This window comes from Galleria mellonella, unplaced genomic scaffold (assembly GCF_026898425.1).
Source record: "Galleria mellonella isolate WM207_F2 unplaced genomic scaffold, CSIRO_AGI_GalMel_v1 utg19, whole genome shotgun sequence".
NCBI classification, from domain to species: domain Eukaryota; kingdom Metazoa; phylum Arthropoda; class Insecta; order Lepidoptera; family Pyralidae; genus Galleria; species Galleria mellonella.
The window spans coordinates 2,576,447-2,597,885 of record NW_026442028.1 but is presented as its reverse complement, the minus strand read 5'-3'; the positions used below and the strand labels follow the sequence as shown (position 1 = coordinate 2,597,885).

The following is a 21,439-nucleotide window of genomic DNA, read 5'->3' as shown; positions in this document are numbered from 1 at the left end:
ACTTTATGAAAGAGAAACAATGCTGTTACATATATATATATATATATATATATATATATATATATATATATATATATATATATATATATATATATATATATATATATATATATATATATATATATATATTATAACACCATGGTATAAGTACAGTAGTGTAGTAGTGTTTTAAGAATTATTTTTAATTGTTAATTTTTTATGTAATTTGTGGTAATTATCGCAAAACAATATTGCAATTACATAAGGTAATTCCATGACAAACGCTACCAACAGCTTAAAAATGGAATAATAAATCATTCGAAATTACATTTGTAACTGGTAACGACATCTGCACAGAAATTTACTAAACATGTTTATATCTACTCACCGTCAGATGTCACTGACGCCATCCAAAATTAGAGCACTGCAAAAGCAATGCTTATCAACGCCACCTATTGGTGAATAGCTAAACAAGTAATACACTTGCTTAGCAACGATTCCAACAACGCCATCTAACGAGAAGCACTGCATCCAATGGCACATTTAAATACACTTAAAATCGACTTTATGATGTTCACTATATTTTTCACGTTTTATATTGGTCGATCATAACACAATTTATACTATTAAGATGGTTCACTAAATTAAAATCTGTTTCACAGACTACACTATTGCACATGTGGTATTGCATCATCGGTGTATTTATCTGTAACAAAATAAAAAGTTAGGTTATTCACATATTTTTTTTTATAAATACACAACATAGACTAACTACCTGTACCCATATTAATTAATGGAATAAAACAAATTTATATTGAACAAGTATATTCTGTGACATTAAATGATGTCCATGTTTATAGGCAATGATTCCCATTTGCCACGAGATGAGTCGCCAGTTTCATAAGTAGTATAAAAAGTTATAATTCCTTATTACTTTTAAAAATTAATTATTAATAACAATGAATTGTTATTTTTATACTTATCATCTACTACAACTAAAAATACCTTAAATGAACTTACAATAGAATTTCAATTATTTTTGAAGTTGTAAATTACAACCTACTATTATTATAAATGCATGTGAGGGTGAACAGATGTTTATTACTCTTTCATGCAAAACTACAATGTTTTCACATTTAAATTTAGTACATGGATAAGCTATATCCTAACTTAATACATAGGATACATTATACACCAATGCACACAGTCAAAGTCACAGGAAATAATATATTTTATACTATCTATCATATATTATCTATAATTTAATGATGTATTAATATCTAAATATTTTGAACACTTTTTAACCAAACTTTTTACTTAAATAATAAAATAAAATATTATTTAACTTGACATTATCAACACTTTTGAATGATTTGTAATAAGTAAAATATATATAAATAAACATATTCCAAAATAAACAAACCATGATAATTTGATTAATATTATGCATATATATATTTATGTACATTTTTAGTTTATGTATTAGATAATGTTTTTATTATATTTTAGTTAGATAATAATTTTAGTTTAACTTACATATTACAATTAATTATAAAAATTATATCACTTATTAAATAAATTTAATGATATGTTTGGTATAAGAAATTTCTGGTCTGTAATAATTCTCTACTAAATAATGAATATTTTATTACAAAATAAACTTTGTTTATATCAGATGTATATTTATTTACGATTATGTTTATTTAAAATGTATGATTAATAATTGAATTCTATAATTTTTATAATTTTTTATAAGTACAACAACATATACTTTACTGCATAAATAATATTTATTTCTTTCATTAATTGTAAATCTACTGTTTTACATTAATTATATGTATTTTATATATATAAATACAGTATTATAAACTGCCAAATGCCAACGTGACTAAATGCACATTTCATGTAAACTCAGCATGGTACAGCAATAAATTATTTATTTAAAAATTTGTAATATTATTATATGAACACGAAACTGGACGATTTATTATACTTACCACTAACACAACACCCAATTTAATAGATCTTCGGAACACAAAAATCATTTTATAACCTGTTCTAAATAACCAAAGTATACTAACAGTAATCCAGCCTAACACTTTTGGTTGTATATTTTTATTAAAAAACGCGATTATAAACCTTCCAGACCGTATTCGAGTACACTATAGAGGTTAATTTTTATAAAGCAAACTTTTCTATTTCACTTTATTGAAATATTATTATGTTAGCCTGAAAAATGCAAGCACGTGCACATATAAAATGCAACTGAGTGCACCACAAAAATTTTGTTATGAAAACATGTAGTACACTAATAAGAGTCGAGAAACCATTAAAAACACCTTTCTAAATAATTATTAGTCGTTTTAAACACGTGAACTTTATAACCATTTCGAATTACAGCGGCTGAAAAAACTACACAAAGAAAACATATGATCGATCGAAATTGAAGTGCACATGGAAATCTATGGTCGCATACTGTCATATGTGCGCGGTACAACAAAAAAAAATACTAAAGACTTAAATTAGTAAGGTTGGTAATTTATTTACTAGTTTATCTTTGCCGCTATGATATAAAATTTTTATAATCATGTTTTTTCTTTATCAAAATAGAATAGTATATATTAAACTGACTTTTACATAGATCAAAGATAATATTTTCTACGAACTTTAATATAATTTTGCTCTAAAATTTTATCATAATTCTATTTTTGACAAATTAAAAACAAGGCCTAAACGCTAGTTCATGTTTTTTTTTTTAAATTGTCCTAGATTCTATTCTATAACAACGTTAAAAATGAGACATTAGGAAATACTTACAAAATTGAAAAATTCCAATCTTTGAAAGTTGTCAGGGTACTGTTATTAAAGCCTGTGGACAACAACAATTTTAATAAATAATTTATGTCTAATAGTAGTAATACTTAGATTTTTATTACCTAGTATTTTTGGTGTAAATTAAAAATATGACTTACTGGCTCTTTTTCCACCCATAAACTTTCAAACTCTTTTTCAAATTTCCCTACAATATTAGGGTGAGATGTTACAATAACACTTTCATGATTTGAAACCATAGCTTGAGTTGACCAATTTAATGAACCAGACATCACGAAACTTTTGACTGGTTTAGGGTTCAAGTATTGTTTCACAGTCGTTTTCGTATATTTCGCGTGCACATTTAATTTTTCTGCATAAGCTTTTAAAATATTTTTTCGATTCATCGCTTTGGGTCCGTCAATAATGCAGAACTTATGGTGTATGAGTATTGATTTTTTATTAGTTTGCACTTGAATGAAGCCTGCAAAAAGAAAAGATATATATAGATATTGTTTTTAAAATAATAGTGTACATAGTATGTACATCAATTCATAAAATCAAATATATTGCAACTTACTATATTCCTCTAATCTCTTAATTTGTGATGGCGGTGTATAAGCCATATCACTGTCAACAATTATCCTTACTAAAATATGTTTTTTTCCAAGCCTTATAATTTGTTCAACTATTTCAGTACTCGTAATCAAATACATGCAGACATCCAATGTCTCACGTGCCGATTTGATGTATTTGATTAGTTTGACACAGTTTAATTCTCTACTTTTACATAACGTTATATCTTTATTTGCCGAGACTTTAATTGTGTGTCGAATAATATCATCTGAGAATAATATCACGTCATTTATTTCACGGTTCTTGATACTTAGCTTCCCGTTGCATGTGTCTTCATTATTTGCTTCAGATCGAGGGCTCTGTTTCGATGTGAAGAAATACTTGTATACTTTTTTTACCACTTGAGAAGCAATAACTGCTGTAACTGTTGATGCCAAAATAAACTTTGTACTTTTCCAATGCATATTTAAATATTGAACTTTGAATAACTTTTAATCACTCAATGTAAAATTTCAACAACTCTTCGGTTATCTTTAGTCCACCATGTTGTCCACGCATTTAAGTTAGACTTTCAAAGTCATTTGTTCTACCTACTTTCAAAAGTTTTAAATCTACCCTCTAAAAATAATTCCTTATGAATGAGTATTATATTATGTTTATTTTACCATTATTCTAACGAATTTATTTTTATAGGACACATTATGCGAACAGACATATAAATTGTGAATATTTCTTTCTATTTACTCGTATTTTATATTTAATGTGTAAAAAATAGATAAAAAAAAAACTCTCGTGACAAAAAACAAAAAAAATAAATATTATACAAAACACATAGTATAACTATGTATTTTGTAATTTGATGCTTTTAATTTTATAAAAATTTCAACACATACTGATAACGCAGATGGGGTTACTATTTTATTTTCATCCCATGAAAAAGTTCCAGTTTTAAACGTAGATAAAGAATTGAATCTGTAGTATTATTTCGGATATTATTGTCGATGTCAATTCATTCTCCAATGTCAAATTAATATTATAACCTTTGATTATGACTGACTGCAAAAGAAAGTCAAGTAAGAGTAACTGTCATCCTTAATCAACACAACAATATATCAACCTACAAAACAAAAATTATTAATATACATTTTCCTAAATATACTGTTAGATCTTATTTTACTTATTCCTTAATATTTAAACCCAAAATACCTACATTAAAAATGCATGTTCTAAATTGTGATTTCGACTCTGTCACCCCCGAACTGTGGATGGCAAACGAAGAAGAATGGCGGGAAAAGTTGCTAAATTTACCTAATTGGTATCAGGTATGATAGTCTTAATAATATTTAGGCGACGAAATAAGATTATATTATTGTTCCATGATTTACCATTTAAAGTTGAACATACTTCTCTGTTATAAACTAAAAATAACGTCTAAATTGTTTCAATCTGTGTAGTCCTTTGTAAAATTTTAGATTTTTTTTTCTTTTATCTAGATTAATAGTTATAATACAAACCAGATGCGCCATTTCTTGTGTATGTACTAATTACTGTATCTATATATTATAGTTTTATGCAGATATATAATATACCTTTTTGGTGTTTTATCGGTTACCTACATATTTGTCTATAGTATTCACAACATTATTAGTATTATATCTGTATTTTATTTATCTTAATTTTAATTAAAGAAAATGTTTTAAAGCCCTAACTTAATCTTAAAAGATGAAAATTAAAATTGACCTTTATATAACCTTTACCTTATAATAGTAAAATTATCATCATATCAGGCTTTAACTGTTCACTGCTGAACATAAGCCTCCACTTGGAGGATTTTGCCAGTAGTTGCCACCTTTAGCTGGCGGGTTGGCAACTATAGTTAGGCTTTAGAGATGTTTTAAGAGGAATGCTGCTGCCCATTCCTTGCCCTCCCATAGTCAACTCTTATGAAACCCAAGGGAAAGGAAAGGGTGGCCTATTCTATGCTGCGACCACATGTCCTTGTAAAAGTAATATAATTAATTATTATTATGACATCATAAATACAATCAATGCTAATTGCCATTTTTTGTGTACCCCATAAAAAAAACTTAAGTATATTATTATTTTTTTTTAAATGTACTTGCCAATATTTCCAAAACTTCAATGAAATATATTTAATCTATGGTTTTTGAAACAAAACTTTTATACCTTAGTTTCACTTTTACATGAACATCACATTTCCCCTCAGTTTTTTTTTAGCTTTTTTTTCTTGCTTAGTAGTAATACCTTTTTTGTGATAGCATGGGGTTATAAGAAAAGAAAAACTTTATAATTCTTTCTATAGCATACTGTAGTATATTTAAAACATAAGATGTATGCCAAATTAAAACATCTATTTTCTTTCAGATACCTCTAATAAACTGCAATGCATCTCATAACCTCGCAGACAGCAAACTAGTAAGGTTCCGAGGTATGATCCAAGATATGCATAATCCAGAATTCTATTTTGAAGAGTTTCAAGTATATAACACAGTTACAAAAGAAGTTAAACACAAAAGTGGAAAATATCGTGATACAGCTAATGTATTGGTAATTATTAAATTTGTTTTTGTATAGACAGTAAGTTAACGGATGTTTCTATCATCATCATCATCATCATCATATTAGTAATTAACTGTCCACTGCTAAATAGTTCTGAACCTCCTACATCCACTGATTCCCCACTATGCGTATAAGGTTGTTGCTCCTTTTAATAGGGGTGTTGTCCTACACTGTTTGCCTTTATGTGATTATCGATCAAGAATCTTTCTCCTTCATTGGTTCTCAGATTTTTCAGCTATATAACCAATTCATTATATTTATATGGTATTTTGTAATTACCCTGATACTAAAAGGGACAGGAATAGTAGATTATAAAAGGATAATTCCTATAAAGGTAAAAAGCAAAAAGGTTGAAAGTAAAAAAAAAAAAAACTATCTATATGTTATCTTAATATATAGTGTAGTAAAAATATATTAAGCAATGAAAAATTTCTTTTGTGTATCTACCTACAAAATCAAAATAATTCTTTTTTTTTATTACATTTTAATAGGGAAACATAAAATAATTAAAATACAAAAATAATAAATACCTATAACATATTATTATTAGTGAAGTTTCCACAATAAACTTACACATCAAATAAAGGAAGTCAGCTTGTTTGCCATTCTAAGTCCTATAAAAAAAATATGAAAAAATATATAATAATACAAAAAGAAAAAATAAGAAATATAACAATAACAATTAACAGTTTTAAAATCTTATCCTCTTAAATTAAAAGGAGTTTGTGCATAGTTCTTTTTCACGTTTTTTATATAAGTTTAGATTTTCACAGAACATGTCTAAAGAAAAGAACTGCTGATTATAATAATTACAATCTTTTATAAGAAAAGTATAACTTATATTAACATTGCTTAACAGATAAGGTGATTCAATTAGATTATCCATAGTTTTGTATACAAATATTTGATCTCTCTCAGAATGTGGTTTACATAAAGACATACTTAGAAGTTTTTCTTTAATGCATCTGTAGTGTGGACTTTTAAAACATTTATTCATTTATTTAATACATTTGGCCTGAATATTGTCTATCATATTTATATGTATTTTATATGTATTTTTATTCCAAATAGTAGAAGCATATTCCAAAATTGTTTTTACCAAACTTTTATATAATAAATTAAATTTGGAACAATGCTTAAAATCTCTGACATACACTGATCTTTCAGTTTTCTTAAAGTTTTTCTATTTTATTTTTTAATTTGTCTAATTATTTTACATAAATAATGTATTAATTTATAGGAAAATGAAAAAATAAACTATACAGAAAACTTCAAAGGTGCCCAGAGGCAAACTATGGTCGTTGTTTCTATGCCAGGATTAAGTGATTGGGCACAACAAATTGAAGAAAAACATAATACTCTAAAGCATTTAGAACAACAGCCAAACACATCTAGACGACTTCAGTCTAGTACCAAGTTAAAAAGGAGTTATGATGATACGGAGGATGATAACAATGCTATGGAAGTTGGTGAGACTGAAGCTAGTAAAGAAATGAAGATTGCTGAAACAGTCAGTGATACCTCAAGTGTTCTTTCTAGGGAGCATTTACTGAATTTTCCTTTACCTGATATGCCCAGCAAATCATGTATTGTAAAGGTAAACAAATTTTAATATCTTTCATAATGAAATATTTTCAAAGTATCGGTAACTTATTGCTTTTGCCTCCACTAATTATAATAAAAAATATCCTATGTGTTTTAATCTAAATCTTAGATTCTAAGACATTTAGCTGTTAGATAGATATTTATGTAGAAAACAGACACAGTTCCCACAATAGCACTGAGAGAAGTAAGATATGTAATTGTAATTAATAATTTTGTAATGTTTAAAAAATTGTGTATATGTATGGTATATACTATGTACAGACACAGACTGGATCCTCAGGACTCCATTAAAGGTAAAATATACTTATATATTTAAAAAAAATGTAATTCAAAAGAAAATATCTAAAATATTAATACATGACATTAAATTCTAATATTCTATACATTGGAGAATATTATTTGTCTGCTAAAGATACTGATTATAAAAACCTCAATGCATTATAGCTAGAAATTTTAGTGGTTAATGTTATGATTGAACTAAAATTTACACAGAATTATTTTTTGTCTGACATAAAACATGGGAAGACATGTGTGGTAATAAAGGAATTTGGCACATATTTTATAATCTTTATATTTATTACAGATATACCATGAAAGTGATAATCTAAAATTAAACAACATGGTCGAAGTTATAGGCTTCCTATCTGTTGATCCGGCACTTTCTGGAGAATTTCAAATTGAGAAGAACGCATTGGAGCCACAGCTAGAGACAGATGCTGAGACAATAACACATAATCCTCCACCCAGTCTAGTACCTCGAGTTCACGCTGTTTATGTGAAGAAATTGGAACATTGTAATCCATTGGTGAAAGACAATATTGATAAAAGTAAGAATAAAAACAATATTAATTCTGCATCTATCACATTGCAGTATTCAAACAGAGGGGTCAACAAACCTACTTCATAACCTAATACATATTTTAATAATAATCCTAAACTAAATTTATGATAATTTTGACTTAAAACTATCAAATTTCGTTTTTGTTTTAGAAACTACATGTAACAATGACTTCATTATAAGCAAAAGAAATCATGAGCTATATTCCAAATATCTTTTTTGTCAAAAGCATTATGTTTACATTACATGTTAAAATTAAATAATTATGTTACTACCTTACATCCCAAATAAGGCGGTAATTTTTTATTCGTATGTACGCTCAATGTTTCATTCTATTGCTTATGCATAATGCATACGCTCATAGCATTTCTATGGCATTCTCTTTCTACATTGTAGACTGTGAAATTATCATGATACTTAAATAAGATGATTGATCATTTTATCTATATATTGTTAGGTCTTCCACTCTCCTCGTATCCATCCACTTTAACTCAATTTTGTTCTTGTTTTAATAAGTAGCATAATAAAACGCAATGTAAGACGACTCCGCATTAGATGGAGTAACGACCTCAAATGTATTGTAGGGAATTAGTGGATGCGTTCTTTATGGCAGTCTATGGGGAGGCCTATGTTCAGCAGTGGACAGATAATGGCTGATATGATTATGATAAGGACAATAAAATTTTTGTTTTATATTCTATTGATATTATGTTTGTATTAATTACAGATACAGTGCTGAAGGAAGCAAGCACAGCCAGAGAACATCTGATGAAAGCTCTCAGTGAACTCCTGTTGGGAGATCAGCTGGCTGCAGAATACCTTATTTGCCACCTGATTGCAAGTGTGTTAGTAGCCATTTTTGTGATTTACATATATATTATATAAATTTTATCGCTGAAATTGTTAAAATACAATTATTCAGATGGTAGAATATTTAGTAAGAGGCATAGTCCCATATCAAAATTAAAGAACCCTGTAGGGTTTTCTCTGGTAATGGAAAATACAGATAACAAACCAAATTAATAATGAATGAGCTCTCTACTAAGGTTTTCCCTAGAGACTACAGTATGGGGTTCTTCAGAGGTTATATTAAAATTTCTTTAGGATCAACAACGCGCACGTAGCACCCATACATAGTGTTGTAACTGTCCATAGACTACCGTAACCGTTTACCATTAGAAAGGTTGTATGCTTATTTCCCACCATCATGATATAACAAAAAAAAGGACAGTGGTATACTCGTCCACACAAACCCACCAAAATCATCGCAAATATAGCCATGTCGACAGATGCCTTAGATAACCCTTTATTTTTTTTAACAAGAGATTACAGTCGTAAGAGTATTTTTTTTATTTACACTTTATAATTTAATGATGCGAAATGTTTTCAGGTATCTTCGCCAAGACACACTGACACTTGGCCAGTTTTGCTTGAACATCTCCAACCTTCCTACTGAGAAGTATCCGAACTACGCCAAACAGTTGTATGATATAGTCAAGCAATTTGTGACCAAAAGTTATTACCTACCATTGACCATAGAGAATATGAATACACTTGCATTATTGCCAAAGTGAGTGACAATTTTTTTAATAGACATATCCCATATTCTGTTCACGTATGTATACATACTTATCTATTTTTAGAAATTTCTGTGGTATAGGTAGATGATAAGATGATTATTTTACTAACCTTACTAAAGTTATACATGTGTAAGAGAGTTTATTGTCTTATTACCTCTTAGTGCCTTAATGGCTTAACCAAATATACAGGTACTATAAGGGATGGAAAAAAACATAGGTTATTTTTTATTAGGAGTGGATAATATATAACAATATCTGTATATTTTAGTTACAATATTTATATACTGGTTCAATAACGAATTAATTTAAATTCTGTTATAGAAAATATAATATTGGATAACAGACTTTTAATATATTCGAAAATAGATATTTGACCCATATGGGTGATATCGAAATGGGTGATAGTCCTTTTTCCGTCATCAATGTCTAGAGGAACCCAAAATATACAGAGATATCGGATCAGTATCTATATTACCCTTACCTACTTTTTATCATCACAGACAGGTACAGACAAATATAGTAATAAAATATATTAGTATTTACTCATGCTTGTTGAGTAACTAGTAAGGAAATTTAGACCATAGACAAAACCTATCAACTTTTTTGTGACCTTTGCCTTAGATAATGAAAAAATTAATGTTTATTTTTTTTAAAGGAAGGACTATGAATGCAATCGGTTAACAAGTGGTGTCCTGCAACTGAGCAATCACACTCATCTGGTTTTAGATGAGACGAAAATGGAACAAGGGACATTAGATGCGACCGGAGTTGGCAATATAACAGCTTTGGGCAACATGATACAAAATCAAAGGGTGGAATATGATTTCAAATATTACAAGATGGAATTTGATTCGGATATCCCTGTTTTGATATTGTCGGAAGGGAAATCTTTGTTACCTGTAAGTTATTGCTTTATTTGTATATCTAGTACTAGTTAAGTGGTTGTTTCTCTCTCACTGGACACTGCAAACTAAACAAGCATATGGCCCAACTAGGCTTATGCCCAAAAAGTGAATGCAGATTTTGTTACAGCGAGAAAGAATCGCCATAGCACTTAATTTGTGGCTGTAGCCCAGTTATACATAAATAAACGATATATCTCCTTTAGAAAACACACTATCCTGAGGAGATAAAAAACGTCGCTACAAAAAACGTTTTACAATTCCTATCATTAATAAGAATTAGCAGTGAATTTTATAAAAGGGCGAGCACAAAAGATCATGGAAAAGTCGCAGTGTTACAGGTTTTTATGCCTGAAAAAGCCTGTCTTTCAATAACAATAATAATAAGTGGTTGATTGCAAAGAAACAACTTCATTTCAACTTTTGTGGATTTGCTGTAAATATTATTGTTTGTTTGTTTGCTGATGTGATGTGCTATCAAAAAAAGAAATACATAATTATTTATTAAAAATAATTAGACATTTTATTTAATATTTTAATAATAATGTACTATGGTGTTTTAACTAACAGAGTAAAATTAAATCGACTATCTTTTATGTGTATCAAGTGCTATGTACATTACAACTATATATAACAGTCGACGAAACATAGATTAAGGATAGCACGAAATAACTCATTTCTACTCTATCTCAGATTACAACCGTGAATATTAATTTTATTATTTTTTACGACATTGGACTATTGGATATTGGACTTTAGTTATTTTTCTTATGTATGTTGAATTAAAAAACAACATCTTTGCAAATTATCGATGATACAAAATTGCCAAAAAATTTTTTAAGGAATGAGACAAAAGAGCTATGGCATATTATTTAACAACCTACAGCTTGAGTATGATAGCATTATTTTGCAGTAGTATTATATTTATAAATTAAGTAATTTATAGTATCTGAAGTAATTTATAGATATGACACACAATGACAATGATAGAACGAGACAACCATTAAAAGCGAAACATGGAAATGTTAGAAAGATTGTAAATATTTTTTGTCTCGCTTTACTTATACTTTTATTTTTGGATTATTATTACCCGTTCAAATTAAATAGACATGACACTATTATGCATCATGAATTAGGTGGAACATTTTTTATTTGTCCAATGACGTCATTCTATTGCTGTTTCATAATATATGCTCATGACATTTCTATGCCCTTCCTACATGCGCTACATACATTAAATATCTTTGGGAAGTAAGTTATGTAATAATTATTAAAGAACCAAATTGTATTTCAGAGTGATTACCATGTCCCTCTCAAACCAGAGGAGTCCTCGCTCAAGATTTTTGACGCAATCGTAGAAGCCACTACATACTATTTGAAAGAAGAGATCATGAATGTTATTAGAAGCTACTTGACTAGTCTTAAGCTTGTGAAATATACAATAAGTGAAGATTTACAGGTAAATCCTTGTCGTCATATCAACCGTTAATTCCCCACTGCTGAATATACGCCCCCCCCATAAAGGCCAATAATACGACGCCTGCAGGAAGGAAGGAGTGCTCCATTCTATGCCGGGACTACAGGGTTAAATATTATTATTTATAACATTAATATATGACAATCTGAATCCATTACATGATTAAATTTGGAGAAAAAATTTCATATAATATTTTCTTTTTAGTTTGTTGAAGATGATTTTATTGAGATGAGAAGGACTTCGGACAGCGAGGATTCAGTGACAGCAGATGATTTACATCGACTGCTTGTCCTTGCTCGGCTGGTCAGCTTGTCCAGGGGTCACGATACACTGACCAAGGAATGTTGGGACATGACAAAGCATATGGAGTCTCAGAGGCTGCAAAGATTAAAAAACAAAAGGTCCACTACTTTGTAAATGGAATGATATATTATTTCTTTTCTAATAAATTTTGTTTACAAATATTCTTGTTTATTTTCAACCGACTTCAAAAATGGTATGTACTAGCGGGGCACCAATGGGTAACCCCCATTAAGGAAGATGAAAAGGCAGTTAAGCTATCGTGATGAGTACACTTTCCAGGGAGGAGCACCTGGAGGTCAACCTGACATGGTATGTTGCTAGCAGTAGAACTAGAACATATGTTTGTGTACATGGTTAATTGGTCGTAAATATATCACTAAGTTGTGATGTATGGTGTTTAAATATTATAAATGGTTTTTTATTTATATTGGCATCCGTAGGTAAGTAATCGTTTTACCATCTATAATTATATATCTATGTAAATAATTTACATGCTCGTACGAAGGTAGATCGTAGAAAAAGAATACATCCATACCCAATATTTCTTGTCCATTCTGAGGCGCTATTTCTCTAAACCTATTTTTAACCTAATAAGGTCGATTAGTGAAATTATTATACTATTTTATAAATGAACATTAACTAAATTTATAAAGATTTTGAGATAAATTTCGTATAAATTAGGTTCATATTAGTCCTTAGAATAAACATTTCGTTTCAATATCAAATTGAAATTTTTATTTTTATTATAAGAGAATTGAATGTTTAGAAAATTGGATCTTGTACTTACAATTATTTTTACTGGCAATTAACGAGCGAAATGTCAGTTAGTGTCTCATTGACGTTTAACGTGTAATATTTCTGGGTAGTTTATTGATTTGTATGCATAATTTTGCGAATGATATTAATATAAATTAAAAGTACATAATTTGTAAATATGTCGAGTAAAAACAAATCTCTTGATGGTGCCAATAAGATTAAAGTAAGCGAATCAGTATGGAAAAAGACATTAACTGCCAATGCAGAATGGCCAGATAAGGTTAGTTTTTGTATTATGGAAACCAATATAATTCTGTTGAAAGTTATCAAAATTAACTTTATTTACAATATTTGTTTTAGGAAGAGTTTTTGGACGTCATTTATTGGATGCGGCAAGCTATTGGCATAATTTTAGGCCTATGTTGGGGTCTTCTACCGCTGAAGGGGATTGTGGGGTTATTACTGTAAATATTTTATTATTTTTTAATTAGTTATATCACTTCTAGATCCGACCTCGTTAGCATGAAATTTCAATTGTGTTAAGATTTATTTCAAGTATATATTTAGGAGTATTGTATCTACTTTGAAACACCTATAACCCTATCACTATTCTTACTCAATTTAAGATTGGTATTGTTTATATATAATATCTCAGATAGTTACTTAATGAAGAACAACATTAATTGACATGATACAGTATTAAAAAATAAAAAGAATACTGTTTGATGTATTAGAGTAAATTCTATATATCAAAACAAAATCTGTACACAATTAGTAAAGATACACCTCATGTAGACACAAAATATATTAAGCACCTTCTTTTGAATTTTTGTATTTCATTGTGAAATTTATTATTATGGTATTTATAGTGTTAACTGTTGACAAATGTTTTATACAATGATTATTAATTATGCATTCACAGATTTGTGGTTGTGAATGCTGCAGTGATATACTTTTATGTGAACAATTTCCAAAGTATAGATGAAGAGGAATATGGTGGCATGTGGGAGATCACTAAAGAAGGATTTATGACTTCATTTGCTGGGTTTTTGGTAAGATATATAGAGGATATTCATCTTATGTCATGATATCAGTCTTTTACTGCCCTCTGCTGAACATAAGTCTTCCACTTGGGGGGTTTGCTAGTAATTGCTATGCTTGTCCGGCGGATTGACAACCGCAGTTAGGCTTAAAGATGTTTTAAGAGGGATGCTGCTGCTCATCCTTTCCTTATATATATATATAATAGTATATTAAATACTTTTAAAAAAGTTATAATATCAGCCCATTATTGCTGTAAATATTATCTACATTCTTATCTTAAAAGAATTAGTGATGATCTATATACCAGATATACAATTTTCAGCATAATTAGTATGGTAGTCTCAAATTTTTTGACATTTTCCATACATATTTATTTGAAAAAATGTTCAGTACTGGTAGAAAACTGTTATATTTTTCCATTTAAATAAGTGATTCTTTATACTCTTTGTTTTCAAAGGTAGCTATGTAAATTTATCCATGTCAATCAGTATATAAAGTATCCTATGTGTTTAGATATCATTCAGTTCTGTGCTACATTTAATTCAAAGTTCGGTTTAAGTATGATTGGGTAACAAACATCTTTATAAATTTTTCTATTTATAGAATTAGTAGATTTATTAATTGATTATTATAAAGACATCATTAATCACATTTTAAATACATTATATTTTCAGGTTACATGGATCATTATGTACACTGGACTACACGGGAATGATAGTTTATGAGACTCAAAGTAATAATAACTAGTGACTAGACTTAATGCAGAGAGACCCAGTACAAAAGAGTTGGAGATCACATGTTCAGCCAAATGTGTGACTGTATTGACCATTAAGAACAGTACTATTACACTGTACATTGCATATGTTGAAACAATCTTGTTCACTGATATTACCTCAAAATGTTTGTCATTTATGTTACAATTGTTTAACATAGAAATGTGATATACTAGAATCCATTTTACATGTATAATGTATCTTTGGTAGACGCATAGATATTCTGTTGAAATGTTACTTTCCATCATGTACATTGATACTGGGGCAATCATTGAATATATTATATCTATCTATGTCAGTCCAAGTTCACCCATCATTGGGTATAGGCCGCTTTATGACTTCGTCAAATGATCAGATCCTTCACCATGCATATTGAGGTCTTTATAATATTAATATTATATTGTGTTATAATATTATACTGGCAAACTATACTCAAATTAATATTATTTAGAAAATTCCTAATGGTCTGAAATTTCCACTTATAATTAATTATAAATGGTAATTCTTCATATACTTCTATAATAATTATAACAAATAGTTCATTCATCTAATTGACTATTTCCTAAATGAGAATCCATAAATGGAGCACAAAATTAACGAAGATAATTAAGCAAAATATTTCTTATAATAATTCTGTAATTTGACATAATTCAAATTAAATTATAAAATTTTGAAGTATTTCTGTAGAAATAATTGCTCTAGTATGGTTATGTTGGTGGTTTATATAAAATAAACACTGCTATGATTTAAGTAAACTCACTATTTTAACCCAAAATTATTTCAAATTGGCCAGTATTTATTTATCTCCACTTCAGCCATTTAATTTTAAATTGTTGATCAATTGGATGCATGCAAATATGAATCGTTTTACGGTCCTATTACGATTTACCAAAGTAGCTAGTTAGATGCTTAAATGCGAAAAATTTCTTTAAAATAAGAAAATGCTTATTGTTTTTATACAGTATTCTGTATTTTCTTTATGTATACAAAACTAGATATTGAAACATCGATCAATGTCATTATTTTTATTTAAAATGAAATCGCGTGGTTGTAACTTTGGGAGTATGTGAAAATATGATTGATGTCACACCCTTAGAAATCATCAATCATTATCTGTCCACTGATGGACATAGGCCTTTCCCATAGACTGACATAAAGAACAGAGCCGTTCCATATGCCAGTTTATCATTAATGGTATTTTGCCAAAAGTTGGGATGCTGCTGCTCATCTCTTGACTATTAAGTTCCCTATTCGCCTTTTACGGCACCCATGGAAAGGGGGTGGCCCAATCTATGCCGGGACTACATGGCACCATTTTATATTTAAGAAAAAAAAATTGTGTTTCTTAGGACATTACATGGTCAAACAAAATTGATATATAACTAAAACATTATTTCAAATTTCGAGTTTTGATCTTTTAAGGGGTGCGATGTATCAAAATGCTATAAATAGGTCTAAATAAATAAAATAATGTATTGTGTATTTATGAAAACAAGTGACATGTTTAAATACAGAATTTGAGAGTTCCAGAACAATATTTTGTGGGTTTTTTGTGTTACAAATGTATTTTATATTATTAATTTCAAATCATATTTTTTTCGTTTTATTTATTGGTGTTGGCAAGATTAATTTTATTTTGAGTGAAATGATGTATTTATATAAGCTTAATTATGTAAGTAATTGTTAAGTTTTATCAATCTTATAATACTCCTTGGAGTTGTGTTTCAACAACAGTGGAATGTTCAATTTATCATAAACCGATGCAATAATAAATTTATATTAAGCCAAACATTGTACAAACTTATTTGTTGCTCGAAGTTGACCCCATTAGTTTTGAAAAAAATATTGAAATGGTTGATCGAAATAAAGTTTTTATAACTTTTAGCATTTTTCTTTTGTATAAACAAGTATAAAATTGATATACACAGTAATTCTATTTTTTTGGTGTAATAAATTAAATAATACCAGAAAAGTCTATATTATATATTTTTATTAATATGGTTTATATTTATATTTTAATAAACGACTAGTTACAGTAAAAACCAGACATCATTATTAAGGTTGCAATGAAAAACAACAAAAAAAAAAAAGTGAAAAAGTCGAGGAACAGCCTGGAAATTCTGATGATGCTGTCTGAATCAGTATACGGATTCTTAATTTTTTTTATCATCTATTTTTTTAGTTATAATATATACAATAAAAAATAAAAATGGCAAGTAATAATACATAATCAATTAAATTTATTTTATTTAGCTTTTAATTTATATTAGGCTGTTATTTCGTATAAATGACAAAGCAAGATTGCTTCTGATCTGACCAAGAGTGACAACCGTCGCTTTTAGTCATGTAATGAACCGGCACTACAGACAGCACAAAATGCACTGTATTTACGAATTGTGCTAAGTACAGTAAAAAAAATGTTGGTATTAAATAAAAAAAAAAAAAACAAAGTATAAATAAAAGTTTACTCAGTCATTTCTCCAAGTTACAAGTACATCATCTGTCCTATATCTCTGCGTGATGGTCGATTCATTGAAATCCATTCTAGCTCCAGACTCGAAAGCGACGGCGCCAGCGTGCGCGATCATGACTCCGTTGTCGATGCAGAACCGTTCGTCCGTCGCGAAGACCTTGGACCCTCGTTCAGCACACATAACTGCCATCATCTCTTGTAACCGCTCATTGCAGCCTACACCTCCGACTAATAACACCTGGAATATTCAGGGTACTTAATTATAATGTTTTTTAGAATCAAATGTTTAATGTAAGTGTAATCAATACAAAGTCATATCTATGTAAAAAGAATAATCACCCATATGTAATATATAAGGAAATGAATAAATGAATTAAAATTTATTTCAATAATCCACCATCAGTTTGGCGCCAATTTCTTGAATTTATATTTTGTTTAGTACAACTAGGTGACTGCTAGCCACATAAGATGTTTGTCAAATTAATTTGTCAGAGGCATACTACTCTCAAAGATATAAGTGATTGGGTATTATATTTGTAATAGAGTGGTCAGCTCGGAGTAATTCACCCATATAATGATAAGTTAAATTACCTAAAACTTGCTGTCTAAGATTGTAATTCTGACTAAGCTTGTTGATATACTAATTCTAATTGAAATATAGCAGTAAAATTACTGGATATTGTGTTTTAAGTGTTACAAACATTTAGTAGATTTTTTGCAGTTGCTTTATTTCACAAAGACATTTTGAAAAATCTTTCACATAACATGATTATTTACTATCAGGCACATTCTATACTGCTGTTCTTATGATAAAAAAATACTAACATAACCTGCGTATCATAGCATCACAAAGGAACACCAGGTAGTTTAATTTTGTGAAGTAACCCACCTCATCGGATCCACAATGAGCCATAGCCCTTTCAGTAATTTCCACTAACATAGCGAATACTGTCTCTTGTAGTGAATAACATAGGTCGTCAGGTGTATACTCTTTAAGTAATTCATCTATTTTGTCCTCCATGTAGGAAAGGATTCCTGAGAAGCTAACATCCATGCCTGCAACAAAAACCTTTGTAACAATAAAAAACACCAATCATAAATATTATATGTATGTATGTTAATTAAAAAAATATATATATAGGCAAAACTCAAATAAAAAGGCAATAAAATTTAGAGAAAGGGTCTGTAACATGTATTTAGTGGCCTAAAACCAGAGGAAAAATATTGTAAATTATGTGTATGAATAAATTATTTTAATTTCTTGATTTCATACATACACACTATCAGTGGATGCAAACTGCTCAGAACTGCTTCCTGTAGCAGTCTAAAGGGGAGGCCTATATTCAGTAGTGGACAGAAAAGTCTGATTTGATGTTGATGATGATGATGAATTTATTATGCATAAATTGTTATGTACCTTTGACACAGTAAGGTAGATGTAAATATTTCTTTCCTCTCTTTGCAGCTTGTTCAATATTGTAGCCTGGGCTTGGGGCATTTGAAAGTTTTAATACTCTAGCAAATCTGAAAAATGTCACATATATTTCATAAATTCTATTTATGTTACAATATTCTAAGCACATTTGTATATATCTTGCAAATATAAGGAATGAGGGAAGAAAACTATTTCCATCCATATTAGTAATAATTACATTTATTTGTTCTTTAGTACAATATTATTGTACAAGGCAGACCTAATGTTAAAAGCATTGTGTCACTGAATCTTACCTTTAATATTTTTAATTGCATATTTATTAAAATTTTATTGTTTCACTTTATGACATTAATAAGTTAAATTATAGTTTCTCCTTTTTAATCTGCAGTAGGTATTCCTATCATATATTGATAATAATCATGTATAAAAGAACTTGTACAATCTGATTCTTATATTACTATTAGCTGAATCAACAAATATATTATTTTGGCCCATATTATCATTTACTAGATCCACTTTTTTCTTATAAGTATAAAAACCATCCTACCTCTTGAGTTGGAGCCAACAATACACAATACAGTTTCTGGGGGGAAAGGGATTGTTAGCAATGGAGTTTGACAGCCCCATTGCTAGCAATATGCCTTATTAGGTCGACCTCCACATGGTTCCCCCTGGAAACCATCATGAACAATTGTCGTTGAATTCGTCACGATGGGCTAACTGACCTAATTCATCCTCACCTATCATCCTTCACTGGTGCCCCACCAGTGTACACCGTTAGCGCAGGTGGGGCTACCATTCCATTATCATCCATTTAAAAATACAGTTTCTGAGGTTGGTAAACAAACAATGTAATACAGGATTTTTAAATATTAAGATTACTACAGAAAGAATAGCCAGTACAAACCTGTCGAGGCAGTTTCCAACAGCAATATCTATAGTTTCTCCAAATATCCTATACCGTTGCCTGGAGTAAGCTATGATCTGTGTGTTACCACCACTTACATATAGTACAGTCGGATTGTTTGCTTTGGTTATTAACCTACCCATTTCAATATCTGTACAAATTATGTCATGGAAAAAATTGTTGAAGAGATAATTTAGAATTAAGGAATATAATGTAAGATATTGTTCCATTTAAATCTTTACTATTTAACAATATTATTTAGGTAATTCACTTTCAGTGCAATGAAATAAATAAAAAAATAATGATAGTAATGCTGTTATATATTTACAAATAATAATAAAAATTTTAAATTTAAATAAGTACCTTACATTCCCTTCAAGCAAGCTAAGCACTGTTTATATTTAGCAATATATTAAATATTAAAGGATACGTCCAATACAATGATTGACACCTAATAATGGTTTGTTCCACAATTTGGACAAAGTTCTAGCAACAACAGCGCCGACCATCAACGGAGCACCCATTCCTGGACCTTTTGTATAGCACACAACGTCAATATCCTGCGGTTTCAACCCGGACTCCTTCATCGCTTCTTTCAGAACTTCATGAATATTTTGTTGATGATGTTCAGCCGTTTCTCTCGGCAGAAAACCTGAAGTTATAATGTTTATGTTTATTTTAAAGTCCAGACTTTTAAGAAAGATACGGAGATGCATAAATCAGGGAATGATGTAATAAAGCCCATTTTAAAGATTTTTTAAATATTAAGTAAATAAATAACCTTCTCCCGGTGGTGTGATGTACGTTCTCCTGCAGTTAGCGAGTATTTCGCCATCTCTAATTATTCCGACCCCAAGTTTGTTGGCGCTTCCTTCGATTCCAAGTGCTACAACCATTATTTTTTTGAAAAAACAAGTTCTAAAATCAAATCTTTTATTGAATCTAGATACATAGGTAGATACTTTTTTGTTTACGACAACATACAGATTAATAAGCAACTTAAATATCTTTTAATACTGTGCCGATCGTCTGACATTGACAGTAGATACTTCCTACTCAGTTAATATAAATAAATCATAAACGGTCAAGTAATCAGGGATATATCCATCGATTTAGTATAGAGTACTACTAATCTAAGAATATATTTATTACCTACCCAATACTATCTACATACCAAAGAAATTACTCTACATACCTAGATAGGAAAGAAGACGAAACAAACAGATCAGGGAGGAAAGATATTGTTAGTAATGCGGACTACCAATCCCATTATTAGCAGTATAGCCTGTCAGGTCGACCTCCACATAGTTCCCCCTGGAAACCATCGTGCTGAATTCAAGATATATTCACCACGATGGGCTAACTGACATGCCTTTTTATTTTCACCTATCATCTCTCAC

At 29.4% G+C, this 21,439-nt stretch overlaps 4 protein-coding genes across 6 annotated transcripts in view; 2 read left to right on the top strand and 2 right to left on the bottom strand.

Moving 5' to 3' along the window:
• The window catches only part of LOC113519963 (mitochondrial cardiolipin hydrolase-like), a 174,129-nt gene extending 169,850 nt beyond the window's left edge, over positions 1-4,279 (bottom strand). For all 3 annotated transcript variants that reach the window (XM_052894032.1, XM_052894033.1, XM_026905222.3), the window contains exons 1-4: positions 3,371-4,279; positions 2,952-3,274; positions 2,797-2,848; positions 368-685 (exon numbers count right to left, since the gene is read on the bottom strand). In XM_052894032.1, the coding sequence (XP_052749992.1) occupies positions 2,828-2,848; positions 2,952-3,274; positions 3,371-3,830 (804 nt within the window). In that variant the 5' untranslated portion in view covers positions 3,831-4,279 and the 3' untranslated portion in view covers positions 368-685; positions 2,797-2,827. The remainder of the gene's footprint in view (positions 1-367; positions 686-2,796; positions 2,849-2,951; positions 3,275-3,370) is intronic.
• Positions 4,280-4,402: 123 nt separating this feature from the next.
• On the top strand, positions 4,403-12,805 carry LOC113519970 (mini-chromosome maintenance complex-binding protein). The gene is made up of 9 exons (XM_026905229.3): positions 4,403-4,688; positions 5,752-5,934; positions 7,187-7,543; positions 8,135-8,378; positions 9,117-9,234; positions 9,780-9,959; positions 10,625-10,868; positions 12,166-12,330; positions 12,553-12,805. The coding sequence occupies exons 1-9, from the start codon at positions 4,584-4,586 to the stop codon at positions 12,763-12,765; spliced, it is 1,809 nt and encodes a 602-aa protein (XP_026761030.1). The 5' UTR covers positions 4,403-4,583; the 3' UTR covers positions 12,766-12,805.
• A 671-nt stretch (positions 12,806-13,476) lies between these two features.
• Positions 13,477-17,201, top strand: LOC113519969 (respirasome Complex Assembly Factor 1). The gene is made up of 4 exons (XM_026905228.3): positions 13,477-13,687; positions 13,768-13,871; positions 14,330-14,459; positions 15,126-17,201. Exons 1-4 carry the CDS (start codon positions 13,586-13,588, stop codon positions 15,174-15,176), a joined length of 387 nt encoding a protein of 128 aa, XP_026761029.1. The 5' UTR covers positions 13,477-13,585; the 3' UTR covers positions 15,177-17,201.
• A 474-nt stretch (positions 17,202-17,675) lies between these two features.
• On the bottom strand, positions 17,676-21,034 carry LOC113519972 (probable tRNA N6-adenosine threonylcarbamoyltransferase). Its single transcript, XM_026905231.3, has 6 exons — positions 20,821-21,034; positions 20,470-20,691; positions 20,040-20,190; positions 19,115-19,221; positions 18,587-18,753; positions 17,676-17,935 (listed from the first exon to the last, which is right to left on the bottom strand). Exons 1-6 carry the CDS (start codon positions 20,933-20,935, stop codon positions 17,693-17,695), a joined length of 1,005 nt encoding a protein of 334 aa, XP_026761032.1. The 5' UTR covers positions 20,936-21,034; the 3' UTR covers positions 17,676-17,692.
• Between the last annotated feature and the right edge of the window lie 405 nt (positions 21,035-21,439).

What these genes read in the sequence shown, in the direction of transcription:
- LOC113519970 (XM_026905229.3), top strand. Translation starts at nt 4,584, where the DNA reads ATGCATGTTCTAAATTGTGATTTCGACTCTGTCACCCCCGAACTGTGG. An exon ending in GTGATACAGCTAATGTATTG is followed by an intron (nt 5,935 to 7,186) that starts GTAATTATTAAA and finishes ATTAATTTATAG; the next exon opens with GAAAATGAAAAAATAAACTA. An exon ending in GCAAATCATGTATTGTAAAG is followed by an intron (nt 7,544 to 8,134) that starts GTAAACAAATTT and finishes TATTTATTACAG; the next exon opens with ATATACCATGAAAGTGATAA.
- LOC113519969 (XM_026905228.3), top strand. Translation starts at nt 13,586, where the DNA reads ATGTCGAGTAAAAACAAATCTCTTGATGGTGCCAATAAGATTAAAGTA. An exon ending in ATGCAGAATGGCCAGATAAG is followed by an intron (nt 13,688 to 13,767) that starts GTTAGTTTTTGT and finishes TATTTGTTTTAG; the next exon opens with GAAGAGTTTTTGGACGTCAT. An exon ending in GGGATTGTGGGGTTATTACT is followed by an intron (nt 13,872 to 14,329) that starts GTAAATATTTTA and finishes ATGCATTCACAG; the next exon opens with ATTTGTGGTTGTGAATGCTG.
- LOC113519972 (XM_026905231.3), bottom strand. Translation starts at nt 20,935, where the DNA reads ATGGTTGTAGCACTTGGAATCGAAGGAAGCGCCAACAAACTTGGGGTC. An exon ending in CATCACACCACCGGGAGAAG is followed by an intron (nt 20,692 to 20,820) that starts GTTATTTATTTA and finishes TTATAACTTCAG; the next exon opens with GTTTTCTGCCGAGAGAAACG. An exon ending in TGTCAATCATTGTATTGGAC is followed by an intron (nt 20,191 to 20,469) that starts GTATCCTTTAAT and finishes TAATTTGTACAG; the next exon opens with ATATTGAAATGGGTAGGTTA.